Consider the following 20232-nt stretch of genomic DNA (forward strand, 5'->3'; position numbering starts at 1 on the left):
AGGTCTATATGTTACTATATGGGTGGTGTGTGATGTGGTGGTAGTGAGGGGGATCAAGAGTGAAAGAAGGTGGAGGGGTGGGGGGCAAACAGCCTTGTGGTGCTGCCTCTCGACATCACATGAATAAAGTTTTCAATAAATCAATAAACTAAATGCCTCCTTCAACACATGCTGGGCAATATCAACAGTATGTCAATTAGACTTGCATATGAGCCTACTTCAATTGCCAACTCAAGGATGAGCAAATTTAAAAGAGTACGTCATGCTGAACATTCCGATGATACATATTCACACGTTAATTTGTTAAAATTTGTGAGAAAAAGCTCAGATTCACCAAATGAACCGATTATTTATAAGACATTTACCAAGCAGCTAAAAACGAACATGGAGCTGTTGAAGGTTGTGGAAATGGTGTGGGGGGGCCCTCTGAAAGGTTTTTGCAAAAACAGTCTGGCAAAATCTGATGGACCGATACCTTATCTTTACCATGCATCCGACTCCACCCTGCCGTTCAACCGACTATTCTCACAGCTGCATCGACATGAAAGGGGGTATGGAAATTAGTGAGTAAAATTAAGTTTATGGTAGAGGCGGCTCACCATTACCAATAATTGGGAGCCTACAAAACTGATGATCAGCTCTCATGATCTTCACAGCACATGCGCCAGACAATATGAATCAACCATGCAACAGACTAGACAGACGTTATCCTTGCTGTTCCAGCAGGCAAACAGCAGCTATTCTAACAAAACTAAACCTCCAAGAAACATTAGGTTATCTGAGCTGGGCTACTCCTCCGCTACACATTAAAGCAGCTAGATTGTTGGTGCAGAAGTAACAGACATAAACATACTTTAAGGAACACAGCTTGATACATTTTTCCTCACTATGAAGACAAGTAGTCCTATAAGTCAAATGGAATGTGATAGGCTTTGGGTATTTGGGTGAAGCACGTTATTCTTTTAGTATAAGGGAAATTGAAGAACACACTGCACGACAATCTTTCAGTTCAAGATAAGAGATGTGACGCTCACATGATAATCTTCCAGGTACAATATTTGACGTTAAGTATCAATTAAACACTAGACGCCAGATCACTGTGATACTGGTAGGGTAGATTCATTTTAAGTGTTTGTAAAGCTGACTTTAATTCATTTCAAATTACCTTATTGCACATAGTTTAAAGACACACATATCAGTCAGAACATACACTGCAGACATGTGCGCACGAATGCGAAATATGAAAAAGACAGAACTCAGCTTATTATAATTACTACAAATACACCATAATGACTTTATGCTGACTGAGCAGGGAGGAATTCTGGGCGCACTTACGGCAGGACCAGGGTGCTCATTCCATAGTAGTCATACAGGCCGGTCTGCTGGGCATACATCTCACGTGAAGGATGGGCAACTTGCGCAGTCTGTCCCACCAAAGCATGGCCTCTGGGACAAGCACTTTATCTGACAGAAACAGGAGAGGAAAAAAAGTGGTTTATGTATATCTTTATAGCTTTCCCATCTGTTGGATTACTGCAATCATCTCAACACCATCATCAGTCCATACTGAACCCTAGTGGCAAATGTAAGAAGTGGCATTTTTTGCAGGCGTTGACTGTAATTTTTACATACACTCCACTTATTAGGCTATTTAACCTGGCGTACATAAATCTTGAACCAAAAGTGAAGAACTGTGCATACACTCAGCACATCCGCCACATGTTTTTTTACAGCTGCTCCATGGAAGCAGTTTTTCTGTGCAGTCTGAGGGAACGGCAGCAGATTTTTCCACACATCAATCAAAAAAAACAGAGATGTTACGTGGCGGCTGACAGCACGTGTGCAAAAGCCCTGAAGAAAAAACAAATATAGCGGGAATAAAAGCCACAAAAGCACACTAAATTAAATTAGTGCTGCAAAGTGAACCCAACTTTAAAAGTTTGCAGCACAATAAGGCTACAATTTGTTTGCATAATTTCCATATTTCATGACTGTCAAGAACTGAAATGTTAAACTGAAAACAAAAGTGACAATATTGAAAGGACAGGTAGGTTGGACCTTTGAAGTGTATTGTGTCTCACCATATTCCCAGATAACCTAATGTCAACATCAAGTTATTCATTGAGAGATGGGTTCATGATGATGCTCAGAGATTTATTCATTTTAAATTGACTGAACGTGTCAAAGCAGTTTGAGACACTGCTGCATTTAACATGAAATAAAGCAGCAAACGAGGGCAGTTCATGATCATGGTAGGTTAAAACAGGCTTGATAGCGTTTGCAGCCTGTGTGGATTAGATTGGATGATACTCAACAACGTGACAACAACACGCTAGCGACGTTGCTAACATACTGTAGCTCCCATAGGTGTAGGCTTAAAAATAGAAGTTAAGTTCACTGTAACGTTAGATACCGTCACGACGCATCATGCCGATGGTTCCTCCAGTGTTGACGACCAGGACATGCGCCTCTCTGGGCAAGGTGAAGTCGCGGTGTCAAAGAACTCGAGCGAGGTGCAGCTTGACAGCCGCGTCAGCCGCGGCGGCTGCACCGGTAAACTCCGCGGACTCGCGATTTCGTTGGTCCCTTCCGCCTGAAGCTCGAGCTGTGGCTGTGACAAAGCACGAGCGAGGGATGTCAAGTTGTAATCCGCCATGATGACCTGTGAGGTGGCGATGAAAGGGATCCGGAGCGCTGCACGCCCGCCTTTTCAGCGGTTTGTTGTAAGAGGTCCACGTGCTGTGGCGCTATGATACACTGTGATGACCCAGTGTTATAAACACACAGAGAGCTTCCATCGCAGTCATGTGATGCCGAGAAACTGGGGCGGAACCGCATATACAGTATACGTAACGAATAAATGATGTTAGCGGAGTTTACAGTAAATAACTCTTCCTCATGTTGGACCCTTTAGGACTCTGCCCTGGAAAAGCAGATGGGCAATGGCCAGTGTGACGTCATTACGTAGGGGTGGGTACGTTTTGAAAGACTTAATTGTAAAACGTGTGTTACTGCCAACAAGAAAACTTAGAAGTACTAACATTGACAAACTGAGACAAACTGGTCCAGCTGCAATACGGTGTTCATTTTAGGACATCCTCAGATCTCAGACTCAAACGAAAAGGCACCAGAGTCGCCTAAAAGTCACTCAGTCTCAGAAAAACCTTTGTCATCTTCATCCAAAACGGCCTCATCCTTGTTTTTTTGTTTTGTTTTGTTTTGTTTTAAATCGGAACGCCCATAAAGGGTTCATACAAAGAGACAAATGATGTTGTTGTGGGCTGCTCTGGTCCAAAATGCCAGGGCCGATTTTTTGTCCCAGTCCCATGATGCCGTTTTGTGTGAGGGTGAGGCCGTTTTGGATGAAGATGACAAAGTCTGCTAGTCTTCTGCTAAGATGACAAAGTTTGCCAGTATTCTAGCAAATTCATAGGGATTGCTGAGAATAGCTACAATATTGTTGCTGTTTAGGCTAAATAAACAGACCAAAATAAGTACTAAATAATTTATTTAAGAATTTAGAATGAAAAATCATTTGTCTTTTTGTATGAACCCTTTATGGGCGTTCCGATTTAAAACAAAACAAAAAAAAAAACAAGGATGACGCCGTTTTGGATGACGTCGTTACATGTGAGGATGAGGCCGTTTTGGATGAAGATGACAGGTTTTTTCTGAGACTGAGTGACTTTTAGGCGACTATGATGCCCTTTCGTTTGAGTCTGAGATCTGAGGATGTCCTAAAGTGAACACCGTACTTGCCACTTTTGTTGTTGTTATCGTTGTTGCAATGTGATTTGACACTGCTTTGATCTATAAATAAAGTTATATTTCAATAGCTCAATTTCAATAGTTCTATGAAGATTAGTAAATAAATGCAGGAAAGAATGTAGAAAGTTTTAACATCATATTAGATAGCAATCATATAACACATAATGAGAAATCAATAAGTGCTATCAGAGGTGGGTAATAACGAGTTACATTTACTTCATTACATTTACTTAAGTAACTTTTTGGATAACTTGTACTTTTAAGAGTATAATTGTGAATACAATAATGCAGTATATATAGAACTGTAACTGTAACGGATTGCCTTTACATTCTGCATAACATTGTCTGTGTTTGCCAGATGCACGCACAGTGAATTTGGTCAATATCACTCCTTGCAATAAAGAGTTATAGGGTGCATATACTAAAAACTCTGGATTATCCCATAACTGGATTGTTACCACTAGTTACAAATAACTTAATACATAAGTAGCATAGGTCACAATATTCCAGCAGAGTGAAAATGTTTGGTGTTACATCTTGCATTTTTATTATAAGAGGGTGTCAGATTGTGACAGATGTAAAATGTGACCTGAATAAAATCTGACCTCTCTCCTTTTTTCTTCTCTGTTACCACTATTCACAAATAACTTAATACATAAGTATCAGAGGTCACAATATGCCAACAGATTGAAAATGGTTGGTGTTACTTATTGTACAGACAGACAGACAGACAAACAGACCATCTTTATTGTCCTGCATAGAATTTGTTTTCAAAAGCCAGTGAATATACAATAACCACACCAGGCTATAAAGAAAATATACATAAACCCATAACATTTCATTCCCCGCCTGTCACAACACACGTACGTCACAGCGAGGCAGTTTGTTGAACGCTGCTATGGGTACTCTGAGCAGTTTGTACTTTTAATTAATTTATATAAACTGTTGTTAATTTCTAACCCAAAATCAGTGAATTGTTGCCTATTGCATCTGCCAACTTGTTTTCACCAGACATAGGTGAATAATCCTCTATTCATGACATTGCATTTCTTGGCCCAGGAAATATAGGCTCAGCCTCATGGCTGTGATTTAAAGGAACTCCCCTATTTTTAAAAACTCAGGCCATTTTTTCATATTGACATCTTAACCTGCAGCAGGTTTATTCACTGCCCATGTTGGTAAAGGGCAGTGTAGTATAAGGGAAAGGTAAGAGTTTGACTAAAGTAATGATATTTTGCAGCTTAATAGCTGACACAATCTGATATGACTTTTGTCTGATTTGGTAATCTTTTCTGTATGTGATTTAAGATAGGTGGAATTTATTTTATAATTGATGAAAATGTGATTTTGTAGAAGAAATAACGGTGTAATATTGGAAAATAATGCAAGTGGTGCAGTGGTACATGGCACTGACTGACTTAAGACTGGATATAACTGCCACAGGGGGGTGATGTTACCTTTCACATACAACCTTTATTAACGATAATCAAATAAATGGTTGAAGTTGACATTATCCTTTGCAGTAGAGTAGGAGTATTATGCATAATAACACTGAAAAAATCTACAAGTAGCCTATCACTCAAAAACTTTCCTGAAGTTGACCAGAATTTAAAAAAAAAAGAGATGAAAAGAAATGTATCCAATCAAACCGCATGTGAAATAAGTGCTCACTGATAAATGTCAAATAAGACACAGTGCATGATCTCCATTATAAAGGCTTCAATAGTTGACACATTATGATATGACCTTTGACTGATTTTGGTAATCTTTTGTGATTCATGCTTGTGTACTACATGATAATAATATGTGTAATTCGTTTCCTTTCTTTTATAGAACATTTAACTTGGTTGATTATTAATAAAAAATAATAATAATAATTTTGTAGAAGTAACATCAGATAAATAAAGCAGGTCAAGTGGTGCAGTGGGACTGACTGACTTTAGGTTGGCTACAACTGCCACAAGGGGGTGATGTTACCTTTTACATACATTGTCACTAACGTGAATCAAATGAAAACATTAGATTATGAACATTTTTTTTAAACCTATAACACGTATTTACATCAATACACACGTTAAAATGTTTTCATGTGTAATTGTGTTTGTTCGTATGAAACCTAAAATCCTAACATCGTTGTCGGTAACAGTTTGAATAAAGAATAATGTAAGATGTTGTATGTACAACATTAACTAATAACTAGACACATGGCGTGTGCGGAGAAGTAAGATAACATTAGATTTCAGGCCAGTTTTGGGGGGTATGTCATTGTTTCTCCTGTGAGTCGTGGATGCCCCAGACAGTGCGCGCTGTGCGAGGCAGCAGCTGAATGAAGCAGACGGGAGGAAGTGGCGGTTAATGCAGCTCCACACCTTTCCGGTGTAGCAGCACTGCGACCAGCTCGAGTTAAAGGAGAAAGACGAGAGCTGGGTGTAATTATCGAGACAGGAGGGGGAGATAGGAGGTAAATTACTCACATTTCAATTAAATGTTCAACTCGGGAAGGTGTGAGCTAACCGTTTTGTCCCTGTCGCGCTTGTTTTCTGTCCACACAGGAGCAGTTTGCAGCAGCTAAACTGCCGTTATCGAGTTAGCTCGGAGCTAGCAGCGGCGAGCTAGTTAGCTTCCCAGCTAGCAGCCATGAGCGGTAGCTAGCGTGCTAATTTGGCATGTCTGACCCTCCTCCTAAAATCTGTCTTCTTTTTTTTCCAGGGGGACAAGAAGTGGGACTTTCACGAGTGGATACGTGTGTTGCTGAGTCACCGAGGATTTTTTGTTGTTGTTGTTCCTCGAAGGCCGCTCGGCTCGCCGCTTGATGGACTAACGCTAGCCCGCAAGAAAGCAGCAGATTTTTCCTCCACCGGCAGCCGTGGAGAGGAACAAGGGCGCACCCGATGAGGAGGACCGCCAGACACAAACACCACAAGGATTTCGCAAGTGCCGCGGCTTATTAGGGGGGCCTTTATGCACACACACATAGTGTCTGTTTCTCTGCAGCTTCTTTTTTAAATCGCCACGGCCTGTCTTTTGTCACACAGCTTCATGTTGATTTGGGCAACAAAATGAACGTCCTGCCTGCAACAGCTGCTGCTGCCAAGTTCTCAGTGTAACCGTGCCATGTTGTGTGCAGGCCCCGCAAACATTGTGATACTCTGAACATAAATGTCCCAGCACTTCACAGGACGCGAAGACTCTCATGTACAGTGTCTTAGGTTTTAACATGAGTGTGCATTTTTGACATTGCTCTCCACTGAGTCATGTTTTCACAAGTAAGCCCTTAAAAAAAAGTGAAGCTTAAGAGTCAATACAGTATCAGACGTTTTTGTTTTTGTTTTCTCTCATTAGGAACAAAGTATTTATGCACAAGAGTTCAAAATGGGGAAAATGCTCTCGAAAATCTTTGGCAACAAGGAGATGAGAATATTAATGCTCGGACTTGATGCTGCTGGAAAGACAACAATCCTTTACAAACTGAAACTCGGACAGTCTGTCACCACAATCCCCACAGTCGGCTTCAATGTGGAGACTGTCACCTACAAAAATGTCAAGTTCAACGTCTGGGACGTTGGAGGCCAAGATAAGATTCGTCCTCTGTGGCGACACTACTACACAGGCACCCAAGGGTTAATTTTCGTGGTGGATTGCGCGGACAGGGATCGCATCGACGAGGCAAGGCAGGAACTTCACCGCATCATCAATGACCGGGAGATGAGGGATGCCATCATCTTGATATTCGCCAATAAGCAAGACCTTCCGGATGCCATGAAGCCGCATGAAATCCAAGAGAAGCTCGGATTGACCCGCATCAGAGATAGGAATTGGTATGTTCAGCCCTCCTGTGCGACCACAGGTGATGGACTGTATGAGGGCTTGACATGGCTAACCTCAAATTACAAATCTTAATGATTGAGTTCATGACTGTTTTAGGTCGAAACTATAATAACGTTGCAAGTAACAAATAACTTCTCAAAATGAGTATGGTTAAGAAAAAAAGTTGATTATCTCCCATTTATTTTTAATACTACGTTTACCCCACGACTAATTTATGTTAAACTGGGTTTGCTGGCTTAAAGTTTGCTTGTACTCTGTAGCAGGCCAATATCACGTTCATTATTTTGGGGCTTGCTTGATGAATATTGAATTTATTGGTCCTAATGTTAAAGCCACACAGATCACCATCTGCCTATTCTGTTTCCCTATTTTCTATTTTTTCTAATGATGCCGAAGTTTTTATCTCCATTGTTGGACTAAAGCTTGTTTCAAGGTTCTTCAGTCTCTGTTGCATTTGGACCGTTCTTTTTTCTTTTCTTCTTCGAAGGTGAGATCTTTAATTTTATGTAGCCTATGTGAAGGACTTTGACACTTGTTTAAACACCTTACTGTGATTTTAAAAAAAGAAAAAAAAAAAGGAAAGTATTTCTTCATAATGGTATTGACTGAAAACGCAGTGGCTGACTCAAAACTCAGCTTTGTCTACATTTCGTTGTCATCAGAGGGGGAAAAAATGACTTAAGACATGTTTTGTTACCCTTCCCAGTCCCCTTATGTGGGCTATATAGTTTACTGATTGACCTTTTGTGTCGCGTCTTGATACCTAATTGTGCTGAATATTCAACAAATAGGCCTCCAGTAACTCTTAAACATGCTTGTTGGGATGCGTCTTTAATTTTTTTTGGGTAACACGTTAGTCAATCGACTCAAATCTTTCCAAAGGAATGTTGTTCAGCTCCGAGTTCTCAATCTGATACCACAGTTGATTAGTTTCAGTTTTGGGACATTATATGATAGCCTATATCTGTAGCATGAGTACGCAAGTACAGTTACCCTACATCAGAGTCCATCTGTCAGTCAGAGGGAGCTGTTTACCGGTGAAATGTTGAAGACACCCTATGGTGCAGCTCTTACTCCTATTTTGACTGGGGGGAACCATGTACAGAACAATGTCATTGTAATGTCTTATTAAAAAAGTGATTTTAAATCTGTTATGTCTGGTTTATTGGATCTTTTTTCAAGGCACTTTGAGTGATTAGGTCTACGTGTGATCAATTTTAAGTTAAAGACAGTTTTATTTGTAAGTAGCAGAGCTTAATAAGTTAACAGTAAAAAAAAAAACAAAGCTATGGGAATGTTTCAAGAATGACCAAACTTCAAAGTCTTAGTTTTTTTCTCCCGGGTTTTAGTGCTTTGGGGTAGATTCTTCATAAAGCGTTTATGTCTACCCTCAAGTTGCTGGCCTCAGTTCCCTTGCCAGTAAAATGGGGGAAAATGTACAAAACAGGAAGTCCAACTGCTGGTCATTTTGGAACAACAACAGAGCCACATGATAGTTTGCATGAGAGAGTCGGAGGGGCAGCGGAGATATACAGCTGAATTGTGAATTCTTTTTGAATGTTTCATGTTGGTTATGGGCCATGGTTGAGTTGATGCTGAGCTGTCAGCTGTAACTTCCTGAGTTTGTTTTTGGCTGGTAAAAAGCGAGTCCTTAGTCTCTAGTCATTTTTTAATGCAGTGTGAGTGATGTCTGAGGCATGGGTCGGTGTTGGGGAGGTTAAATGTGTAAAGGACAAATAAAATAAATCCTCTTGTGGTAATAATAGAGTATATGAATTAACTGTTTAAGGCACTTCTCTAAGCAAGAAGTCACATAACCATGTGCTGTGCTCTTTCCACATAATTATGAGCATAATGAGTGCGTAAGAACAACCATAGTCTGTATATTTATATAATGTGTCTGATCTCTGTCCAATCTGTAGGGAGTTTCCAACAGGTTAAAATGTCAATACCTGCTAGCAGAGTAGGATTCTTTAATGCTTGCTGCTGTTGAACAGTCATTTCAGCTTGAGTCTGTAAAAGTATAGCACATTTTCACAGTATTTTACTAAAATAGTCCCTTAAAAGTTGAATTAAATTTGTCAGTTAAAAGACACCACTGCGGAGGAATGTTTTAGTTTCCATTAAAGCCGATTAACAAGAGTGTTTTCATTCCTGACAAAGACAGGATTGATGCTGACAAATGGTCTGACTACTGTGTTTGGGGCTACAAAAGATTACTTAGTATTATTCCGCAGATTTTGAAGGATTTTTCCACTCGGCACACTGAAGGGCACTGTGTCTTTGCCAGTGTTTTACACATCCACATAAAAACAGGCACTATGTAAGCTGCTCAGTTAGCATTTTTCTTTTTATGCATTTACAAGAATAGGATGCGCCCTCTATCTCTGGAGCATACAAGTTACTTTACATTTACTGACAAGCAGACACTGTATCCTTGGGTGTACATTTGTCTGCATCCACAGACGTTTGGCTGTATAATCATGGTGGCATTCGCTGTGTGGAAAATCTGGTGCTTAGCAAGTTGCTGTAGAGGCCTCAGGATGTTTGCTTTAGCACCACAGAGGTTTCCGTCAGACAGGTCAGGTGACACAGACAGATATGACTCTACTGCTGCAGAAGATGTTTCACACAACCCACACACCTCCTGCAGGTGTGATTTTAAAACTCTCCATTTGAAAAAGGATCAATAATTAAAATAATTGTCAGCTACACTGCAAGTCAAGAGTATTCAGGCTTCTGAGGGTATTTGTAAATACTTTGTTTTCAGTAAGGTCTTGGTCAAAGGCCTCCATTAGACCCTGATGGCAGTTTAATTGGGCTGTAATGGCCACTTTGGTTCCCACCACTTCATTACAACCATATGATCCTCACAGCTTTATTGGTAACACTGGGGCCCCTGGGGCAAGGACAGAGACTGTAAGCAAGGTTTTATGACCTCCTCCTCTGTAAAGATGAGACCTCCTGGCCCTCCTGTCAACTCCCTCTGTGCTTGGCTGGAATTCCTTGCACTTCCTGAGAAGAAAGGTTAGGAACGGCTTTCAGGTCATAGAAGAAAGCTCATTAGTATGTGCTTTGTGTAATAGGTCTCATTCTTCTTGCTTATGAAGTGTGGACTGGTTGGATTTCACAAAAAGGTGCGGGTAGAACATGGTTGTCCTCAGTGCAGCACAGCAACAGGTTCTTATAGCGCCTCTTGATATTGAGATCTTGGTTCATAATTCACCGGTGTCATAACTCAAGGGGAATGACTTAAATACTTCCACTCGCTTGCACAAGAATGTGTCTGACAGATTTGTCTAAGGCAGCCAGAGCTCCTGTTTGTTGGGGCCGTTCCTTTGACAACAGCCTGATGGGATGGCCTGGCGTTTTTTGGTATCACATAGGTGGTCGAGTGTGCTGCAAGTTGCTAGTTCGGTTCCTCTATCCTAGATGGAAAGAGAGGGAAGAAATCGAAAGAGAGCAAAGTTCTGCGATATTGAAACCTGCACCTTTTTCCCCCTTTGTCTGGCTAACAGCTCGCTCTTCATCAGTCAGCCCGACAAAGATTTGAAACAGCTCAGGAATAACTGTGGTGAGTGGTATTACAGCTGCACTCCTGACTCGCCTATAGCTTGAAATATGTTTGTGGCTTTCAGGGGTGTGGTTTGTCTTCCTCACTTGTCTTCACTTCCTCTTAACGCCAGCTGCAGGGTAACATTTGCGCAGGTAGCACTAACATGATACTTGTTTCTGATCGTGGGCTGTGAATATAGTCATCTCTGGCTAGCCCACAGTTCAACAGCCACACCCGACTGGATAATCACTGTAGGATTTGTGTTGCATGCAGACAAAGATATTCTCGTGCACATGGGCGAACACCGTTATTAAAGCGGTTTATTTATCTGCCAAATGGTAGGAGGGAACACCTACTCTAAGCCATAGTTCACACAGCTCAAATCAGTGGCTGCTTTTCCCCAAGGACAGTAAAACAACCGCCTTTGGTTATGAAACTTCTCTCTGTCCTCTAGTTATGTGTCCTCTGCACCTTTGGCAGCCTCCTCGAATGAGCTCTTGAATAATGATCTCATGCAGAGCTCAGAAAACAGATCCGGAAGTGGCTGAAAGTTGTTTCAGGTTTCCTGCTGAGGTTAACATTCTCGAATGCCATGCTAAATGCATGGTCGCATTTACATTCACGCTCGTCTATGTTGTTGGTGTTATGTTTTGACAGCAGGTGTTAAAATGCACGTGTTTTCTTTTTTTTCTTTTTTTTAGTTTACGGTTTTAATAGGGGTTATGCTGTGGTACAGGACAGCTAAATAAGGTTGAAAATGTGTGGCTGTTAAGGTCCAAGGTGCACTCTGGGCATTGGTCCAAAACATTCCATTCATATCTGCAACTGAAGGTTACTTGCTGTGGTGGAATTACAAATTCAGAGAACTAGAAGTGTGTTATGAAGTGTTGGAAGTCCACATGACATAACCAATTTGTGTTTTAATGGACAGATCAAGCGCTCTTATAAGCATGAACTACATCATTTAAGCCACTAAACATACAGTTATGTTGGTACAGTTTCACTGGCCTATAATCATGTTTGCTTTTCCACTTTAAAAGCCATCCAATCTAAGTCCCATTATATTTTCTAAGCCTCAGGGCTTCTATTTATATTCCATTATGTGAAAACCTGAAATTTGTCCACATGGTTCCTCTTGAGAATCGCAGGATGTTTAACGCAGCTGTGTGAGAGTGTGGACCAGTTTGTCCCTGGACTTGTGTTTTTTCAGCTGTAACACAGAGTGTAAAGAGGATCATAGCCATAGCTGAGTGTTACATCTTGTCTTCAGATGTAAGCAATGTTACAGTAAAGGAGAAGGAGGGGGCAGGCATTATAGATGGTGCTGCAGTCTCCTGCCTGCAAGGAACAGAAATCTGAGAGCATCTGTTTCTGAAGCAAAATAAAATAGCTGTGTCTGAGGTTGACCTGTAGGTTATTTATACAGTACACAGAGCACTGACCTCTGCTATGTGGTATCTGTAATTTGGCTTTACATAACCTCCTGAACACTCAGAGAAACGCTTTAAATGTACAGTAACATAGACAGGAGTCATTCACCCAGCATCAGTATCCACCAGCCACATCCATTCACAGCCTCCACACACGCCGACTGACAGAATGATGTAGATCCATGCAAAGCAACCTCAAAGGCTTCCTTCAGCAGCTTGCCACCACCACTGTCACACTCCGTGACTGACTACATCTGTATCTCTGACAAGATCGCTGTAATTACAGAGGAGTCAGTGTTTCGAGTGACAGTGCGTCTGGATTAGACAACAGTTTGGGGCTTGAGAGGAAATCTCAGATCTTTGGCAAGTCACGCACTACTGTTCATACACACAAACACACACAGTCCAGAATCAGAGTACTGAGGTAATGACTCAGGGAAATGTTACACACACACACACACACACACACACACATGCTGATCCTGTCCTTCTGCAATTCTCCCCTGGGTGCTGGGCCGCCACACATCCTAATGATGACAAATACATCATTGCATTAGAACGCTGTAGGGACAGCAGTCACAGGCAGCCATGTCTCCACAAAAACTGTGGTATTTCAAGCAAGGGATCAATACACTAATACATTTTTACTGATACCACACTGGAGTCAATCACTCGTTGGCTGACACACTGAACCTACATGATGTATATCACCAATATTATACACAAAGTCTATTGTAACATTTTAAGACCTAACTCTGCCTACAAACACTAATGAGAGTTATACACGTTGGTGCTGTTTGTCAAATGTCATTGCTACAAATTCTCACCATGCTAATATTAATTTATTAATAGCAATGGAAGAAGGGGGCAAGTGTGCACAATATTCTCACAGTACTGGATTTGTATCCCCTCTCAACTGCAGCACAGCTGTCTTAACAGCACCCCCGCCCACCTCCTGTTCCCCTGCAGGAGGGGGTGGTGGTGTTGGGGATAAGGGAGGTGGAGTCAGCATTGTGTTTCTATAAGCTGGTTGTCTTGTCGCCGGCAATGTACCGCCTCTTGCTTTTAAATCCACTGAATAAGAGTGCCACAAATGATTAGAGTTGTTGCACCTCACTATGAGAGATGGGAATCACATGCTCTGTTTTGGAACGGAGCTTCGGCCTGTTGTGAGACATAAAGTTCAGTAGACTCAGTTTGTCATGTGAAAGAGACAAGTGTATGTGTGTGAGTAAGGGCTGGTGGTGATGGACGTGGGGCACATTTGCAGGATCAGAGATGTCACACATTTATGCAGCCTTCTTCTATTTTTAATCAGCCCAGTTTGATGTCTATTCTTAAAGCCACTCCCTAATAGTTAGTGAGAAAATGAGTCTTCCTTTCTGGAACAGTGTCCCTTGGCTCCAGGCAGCGTGATAATGGTGACACAAAGGATCTTCTGTGTCACTTGGCTGTGATGCAGCAGAGTGGAGCGCACCACACGGGCTGCATGGAGTCAGACTCTCCTCCGCCCATCTGGTTTAGAGGGGCGCTGTGCTGCACCCTCATGTTTTCTTGTTTTGAAACAACCCAGAGAAGATGCATGTAGATTACGGGGTACATGCAGCTGTTTGATGTATACAAAGTGCAGACTGGCCTGGGGTTGAATTGTACACAAATCTCAAAAATAACAGTAAAGCTAAAAAAGACAAAAGAGCCACAAAGTATTTCATCATCATGCCACAATTAATAAGCTGACAGTGTTAAAGCAGTGTGGCCTATTCAGCTTATTTATCAGGACTGTGCTGTCCTTACTGCAGGTTTTCCACACAGGTAAGTTATTTCTACTAATAGCACCATCTGTTGGCAGAAAATGCCCCCATTCTGTCTTGGTGCATGCAGCATATAGTACGCCACATGTTCAGTAATGAATGTTTGTCACCAGAATCAACGTGTAAACGTGTACACGATAACAGATTAGAGACACCACTGCTTCACTGTGCGCTGTCCTCATTTAGTGCGAGCCTCCCTGTATTCCCCTGTAGTACTAGCCTAATTAGCCAACCACAAGAAGACTATAACTACATTATTTTGATTATTTTTAGTTAACATTTAAGGAGGAGATAATGCCAGAGAGAGTGGAAATAGGTTCTATATGATTTGATTGAGAGTGCTATGCATGGACATAGGGGTGAAATGTTGACGCAGAATAGTGGAGCTCACCCCTACCCTTCTAATCTCCTCTGGGTCCTGTCCCCGCCACACTGGGGGGACGTGGACTTAATACAAGCTGTGAGCCAAATTAATTAGCTGAACATATTCTGGTCAAAGCCAAAAGAGACTTCAATAGTAGGCTGATTCTGATTGTAGCAGTTCAGCTGCCCCAAGCTTAAGTGTGAGGGCAAAGGAGGGCCACAGGGAGTGATTATCTATCCGCTGTAGTAATTTATAGTATCTGTAAAGAAATACATTAAAAAAAAGAGGAAATTAATCTCACTCTGCTGTTGTGCTAGGCCTTATGATCGACTACAGGGACTCAGGGGTCAGATTGTTAAACTATGATTCATCCTAACCACACCTCCATCTTTCTCAGTCATGTACACATTTCAAACATTTCACAATCGGCACTGAATCTGTTGTTAGGAACAGGAAGGATTGTTCCTTCATGAGTGTATATTTTCAGAGGAGCAAACAGCTGATAATGTATTCAAATATGTACAAAGTTAAAGCATTATCCGAAACCTGGAGTATGAAGAGATACTTGTTCGTTTAAACAAAAACTGTCTTTAAAGATTTAATTCAGGAATATTCATTGGCCTGAGCCACTGCTCCATGTGTCACAGATGTCTCTGCCTTACAGTATCAGCAGATTTCAGGCGAGCAGGTTGGCTTTGTGCTCCTGGATCCCAACAGACAAACACAATGATGAGCATGAGGGGCATCTCAATGCACAATCAAACCTGGATAACTGTATTTGACTATAAAGTGATTTGATTATTTAATGGCACCTTTAGCACGAACCCCACCGTGTCAACTTCAGCATTAACTTTTTTATTTGGTTTGAGTGTTGGAGGCCATCCTGCTCATTACACTACAGCTCCACTGTGTAAACAGAGAGCAGCATGAAAGGCTGTGAGGGGCCCCTGCATGCCTGTGGGAGTATGGGGCGTACTTCATGGTTTATGCTTGAAAAGGAGTCGTAATCTTCCAGCTAATCTGGGGCTTGTAGTGGAATTCCCCTCGCATGGAGGGCAAAGCCTTTCGGGAGAGCTGGCCTATGTTGGCGTCCGTTTTAAAAACTAAGGAAGCTACATAAAGATAAACATGGATTTAGAATTATAGTCCTGATTTATTTTCCCCACATCTCTAAATGCGGCAAGTTCTAATAATGTATTAACAACACTGGCTCACCAATTTAAGTTAATATTTAGTTCTGGGAGAAACAGCTTCAGATTAATAATCTGACCAGGTCCTACACATTTACACATAGTCCAAAACTTGTTTTTTTCTGTGGGGGATTTTAAACAGCTGTTGCCCCCTAGTGCTCTAAATGGGCAATGGCTGAATTTACATACCTCATTCACAAATTAGAGGAAATCCTAATCTAAATTACAGTGAAAACCACTTCAACAGCAACTCATGGTAAGCATTAGGTGCTCATTTCTGTATGAAGGTCTCAGCAGATAAATGTGCTCAACAATTTTAATATAAGATGTGACTCAGCCGCATTATCCTGATGTAATAATTCATTATACTGTATGTTTCATAATGCACTGGAGAAAAAAGGAAAGTGTTCATCAGCAATATCAAATAATTCTTATGTTTGTAGGTTCTTGCAGATTACGAGCTGTGAACTCTGGACTTCTAGTGGGTTTTGCATAAAAAAAGACAAGGAATTCACAAACATTTGCAAGGCTAATCATTTATTACGAACATCCAAATAAACGCCCTGATTCAGACCATCCCTCGTATCTGTGTGTGATCTGTTTGAGCTTGATATATTAAAGATAAAGCACAGGCTGTCATGCCAGCGCTTGCACTCGTCTGCCATCTACCTTCACAGTCCTAAAATTACAGAGACAATGAAACAAAGTGTATGACAAAAAACAATTCACAATGGGTTCGCTCTTTAATTTACTTTTACTCTAAGCAGACATCACAACAGTGTTTAGTAATACATCAGAAAATATTTTTCTTAAAAAATGTTTTTTAAAAAGTGCAGAAGTTAACATACAACTGATTTTCCACTTCACTATCTGATTCTCCTGTGGTATTTACTGATTACACAAACTCAGACTTTTTTCCGGATGTGCAGGATGTGGATGTCTGGACTACTAAACTCTGGATCTTGCATGTCTAATGGGATCTCCTCACAGCTGAAGTTCTGTTGCAGCAACTGAAAGACAGCATAAAAGGACACGACACAATGACTCACTGAGAGGTGATGCCAAATAAACTTTCTAATATGAATTCATTAGTATTCGGGTGAACACACAAATGGGTTCTCACCTCAAAAAACTGCTTTTCCACTTTTGGGTTGACGCCCTCGGTGCGTTGCTCATAGCAGCAAATAATGCATGTGTCTGGTCCAGAGAGCAGCTTCAAACTCTCAACTAGTGGAACAATAGACTGTGTGGAAAGAAATGATAAGTCACAAAGAGAAACACAATGATATATTTGCTATGATGGTGATTTGCAATATAAGGGCTCATGTTTAGATTGAAAGGTCTAGGAAGAAAACTATAGTAACTTACCTGCTCATAATAGATGCAATCTGCCATGAGGACATAATGTGGGGGTTGCTTGAACTCAGACACATCTTCACCCCTTTAAAGAAAGTACAAATCAAACTTTGAATTTGAGCATCCAGCTTGGATGCCTTAAATCAAATCCAAGAGTGTATATAAAATAGAAATACAAGTACAAACCATTTCAGTACCTTGGCAGTAATGGATCCACTGCTGATAAGTGCCTGGTTTTCCTGGATGTTCACCTTCAGTAGGGTTTGCAAATCCTCCAGGTCTGTCACAGTAACTTGAGCACTATAGAAATGAATACACAATAATGAAAACTATTGCTTGGGTTCCTATATATCAGGCATGTTTAAAGTCCAGCCCAGGGGCCAATTGCAGCCTGCGGTTAGATTTCATGTGGCCCGCAGTCTTGTTTTTATAATATATTATTTATGGCCTCCTAGGATTGTCAGATACTGTATGGCTGGCAGATTTAGCTTTTTTGGTTGACTAGTTATGTAAGTGGACTAGTTTGAGGCTACTGTGATACAAAATATTACTTTCTGAATAATCTTGTGAAAGAAAAGAGCAAGAGTGACATGTTTTAAACTTAAATGTTAACAGACTTTGCATTACTCATAATAAGTCATGTTTAAAATTAACATGAGGTGAAGATTTCTATCAACTTCATGCAAGTTTAACGTACTCCAGGCAATTTATTCTTTGTTATCCGACTTTAGATGTGAAAGAAAGGCAGAATTGATTTTTTGAAGATTTGTTTACCCCTGATTGGTTTAGATTTGGTTACATTGCCATTTAAAAAAAATTATAATTGTGACAACGAAAATTAAAAATTGTTACAGAGCATTTGAACTTCAACTTTATTTATTTCTATAGCACCTTTCATACAGAATTGTAGCCCAAAGTGCTTCACAGAGCAGAGTAAAAACAGAAATAGACTATACAACTAACAGTTCTTAAGGTAAAAGTGCAGTTGCATAAAAAATAGAGATTAGAAGAAAAATAAAAAAGCATAAAACTACAACAACGAAACAAATAAGAAGAAAAACAAAGACCTATAGGGTAAAAAGCATAATTTAAGAACAGTTTCAGTAAAAGTATTTGAGACCTGTACAGTAAATAAGTACCAGAGATAGAAATAACATGGAGTGATCAGGACATAAATTCGTATGTAACTTTATAATTGGTCCCTGGGCATGTTCACACTGTCAATTCTGGCCCTCTTTATAAATAAATATATATGTGTGATTTGTTTTAATCAATAAAAATAACTAAAAAATAATTATAATCAATAACTGGCACACTTTGGTGATACGCATCATCTCACCCCAGTGTTGCTGCCATCAGACCAACAACTCCTGTCCCAGCTCCCAGCTCCAGCACTCTGCTGCCAGCCCACACGTCCACGCCACAGGACGGATCGTGGAATTGTTTCGTCTCTAAATATTTAGCCAGAACTATGGCCGCATCCCAAACAACACACCCGACATCTCCTAAGTAGCACTGCTTCACTTTTAAAGCGCAGCCGTCGTTTTTTTCAATTTCTCTCACGAAATAATCACTATCACCCGCGGCAGCCGCCATGTTGGCCGCGACAGGAAAGAGAACGGGATTTCCGGTCAGATTTATTTTTCAAAATAAAAGAAGTACACGTCGCGTACTATTAGGAATGCAAACATTAATTCCCCAAAATGCTGTTTGTAGTTATAATTATTCGAATAGAACTCATGGTAGGTCTTCAGCTATACAGTTTTAGATATAAAGTGATAGTTTGTCAAGTGAACAGGCCTCCATCACAAGGCCCTTACAGTACATACTCACAAATATTTTCAGAATAAAATGACCTCAAGTCTGTCACAGGTTACAATTGTGATATCTTGAGAATAAGAATTTCTCTTTATATTACTGATCAGGATAGTACATTTTCATGTTTGTGCTTTGCTAAACAACCTCTGGGTTAAATGTCTGCTTTCCCCTCGACAGATGCAAATAAAGGAGCAAAGCTAGTAATGAGCTGACTCATGCCTTTATAACCTTTTGCTCATTCTTAAAATGCCTATTTTCAGACATTATTGTCTACTGGCAACTACAACTTGTTAACAAATCCAAACAATCACAAATTAGTATATCAGTTGTCTTACTCAGAATTCATTCAGTATTGATTAGGCCTTTGGTCAGTTGTTATTTGACTGAATAATATATGAATAAATAACGTGTCATGTAACTGTTAAAGATAATAATTTATTTATGCATTTATTATCAATTCATACACAAATCAATCATCCAAATAGATTAATACTCACAATACACAATACATTTCATTGTGTACACTGTTAAACAGCATTTCTAATTATCCTATAGGCCTTTTGTTATACAAATTAGGATTATACTGGGGTGCAGATGTTTAACTCATATAGAGAGTGTGTGTGTGTCCTGTTTTTTTTTTTGCATGTCTCGTCCACTTCCCTTATTTGCCCTGTGTTTACTGAGGCTGGCATTGAGAGATAATTATAAAAATAGTACAAGTACAAAAGAGACAGGTTAGGAAAGTATCATTTGGATATGAAACATAATGCTCATTACTGAGCAGAAAACCAAAAAAGGACGTTATGATATTAACTGTATCAGTGGGAGGTGTCCGAGACAGCCCATTTAAAAAAAAAAAAGTATAAGAACCTACTGATAGAGCTCCTCAAGGAGCCTTTTCTCTGTAACCCTTTTTGCGTGTTGCACTGTTAAATGCTCCTTCTTGTACAAGAATAATAAATTCAACTTAAACTTTGATACTTTGAATCCAGTCTTCCTTATTCAAGAGTTTTTCTTTTAAAAAACATGTTTATTTACACTTAAGACTGCCTTTCACTTCACTAGTCATAGTCTCTGTTTTTGTTTGTTTGTTTTTTACATGATATGAAGT

At 40.3% G+C, this 20232-nt stretch overlaps 2 protein-coding genes across 2 annotated transcripts; one reads left to right on the forward strand and one right to left on the reverse strand.

Moving 5' to 3' along the window:
- The first annotated feature begins 6066 nt into the window (after positions 1-6066).
- Positions 6067-8747, forward strand: arf6b (ADP-ribosylation factor 6b). The gene is made up of 2 exons (XM_010733908.3): positions 6067-6229; positions 6478-8747. The coding sequence occupies exon 2, from the start codon at positions 7141-7143 to the stop codon at positions 7666-7668; it is 528 nt and encodes a 175-aa protein (XP_010732210.1). The 5' UTR covers positions 6067-6229; positions 6478-7140; the 3' UTR covers positions 7669-8747.
- A 7935-nt stretch (positions 8748-16682) lies between these two features.
- On the reverse strand, positions 16683-18937 carry vcpkmt (valosin containing protein lysine (K) methyltransferase). Its single transcript, XM_019276596.2, has 5 exons — positions 18643-18937; positions 17490-17603; positions 17316-17388; positions 17071-17190; positions 16683-16957 (listed from the first exon to the last, which is right to left on the reverse strand). The coding sequence occupies exons 1-5, from the start codon at positions 18897-18899 to the stop codon at positions 16853-16855; spliced, it is 669 nt and encodes a 222-aa protein (XP_019132141.2). The 5' UTR covers positions 18900-18937; the 3' UTR covers positions 16683-16852.
- Positions 18938-20232: the final 1295 nt, after the last annotated feature.

This window comes from Larimichthys crocea, chromosome XXIV, assembly GCF_000972845.2.
Source record: "Larimichthys crocea isolate SSNF chromosome XXIV, L_crocea_2.0, whole genome shotgun sequence".
NCBI classification, from domain to species: Eukaryota; Metazoa; Chordata; class Actinopteri; family Sciaenidae; genus Larimichthys; species Larimichthys crocea.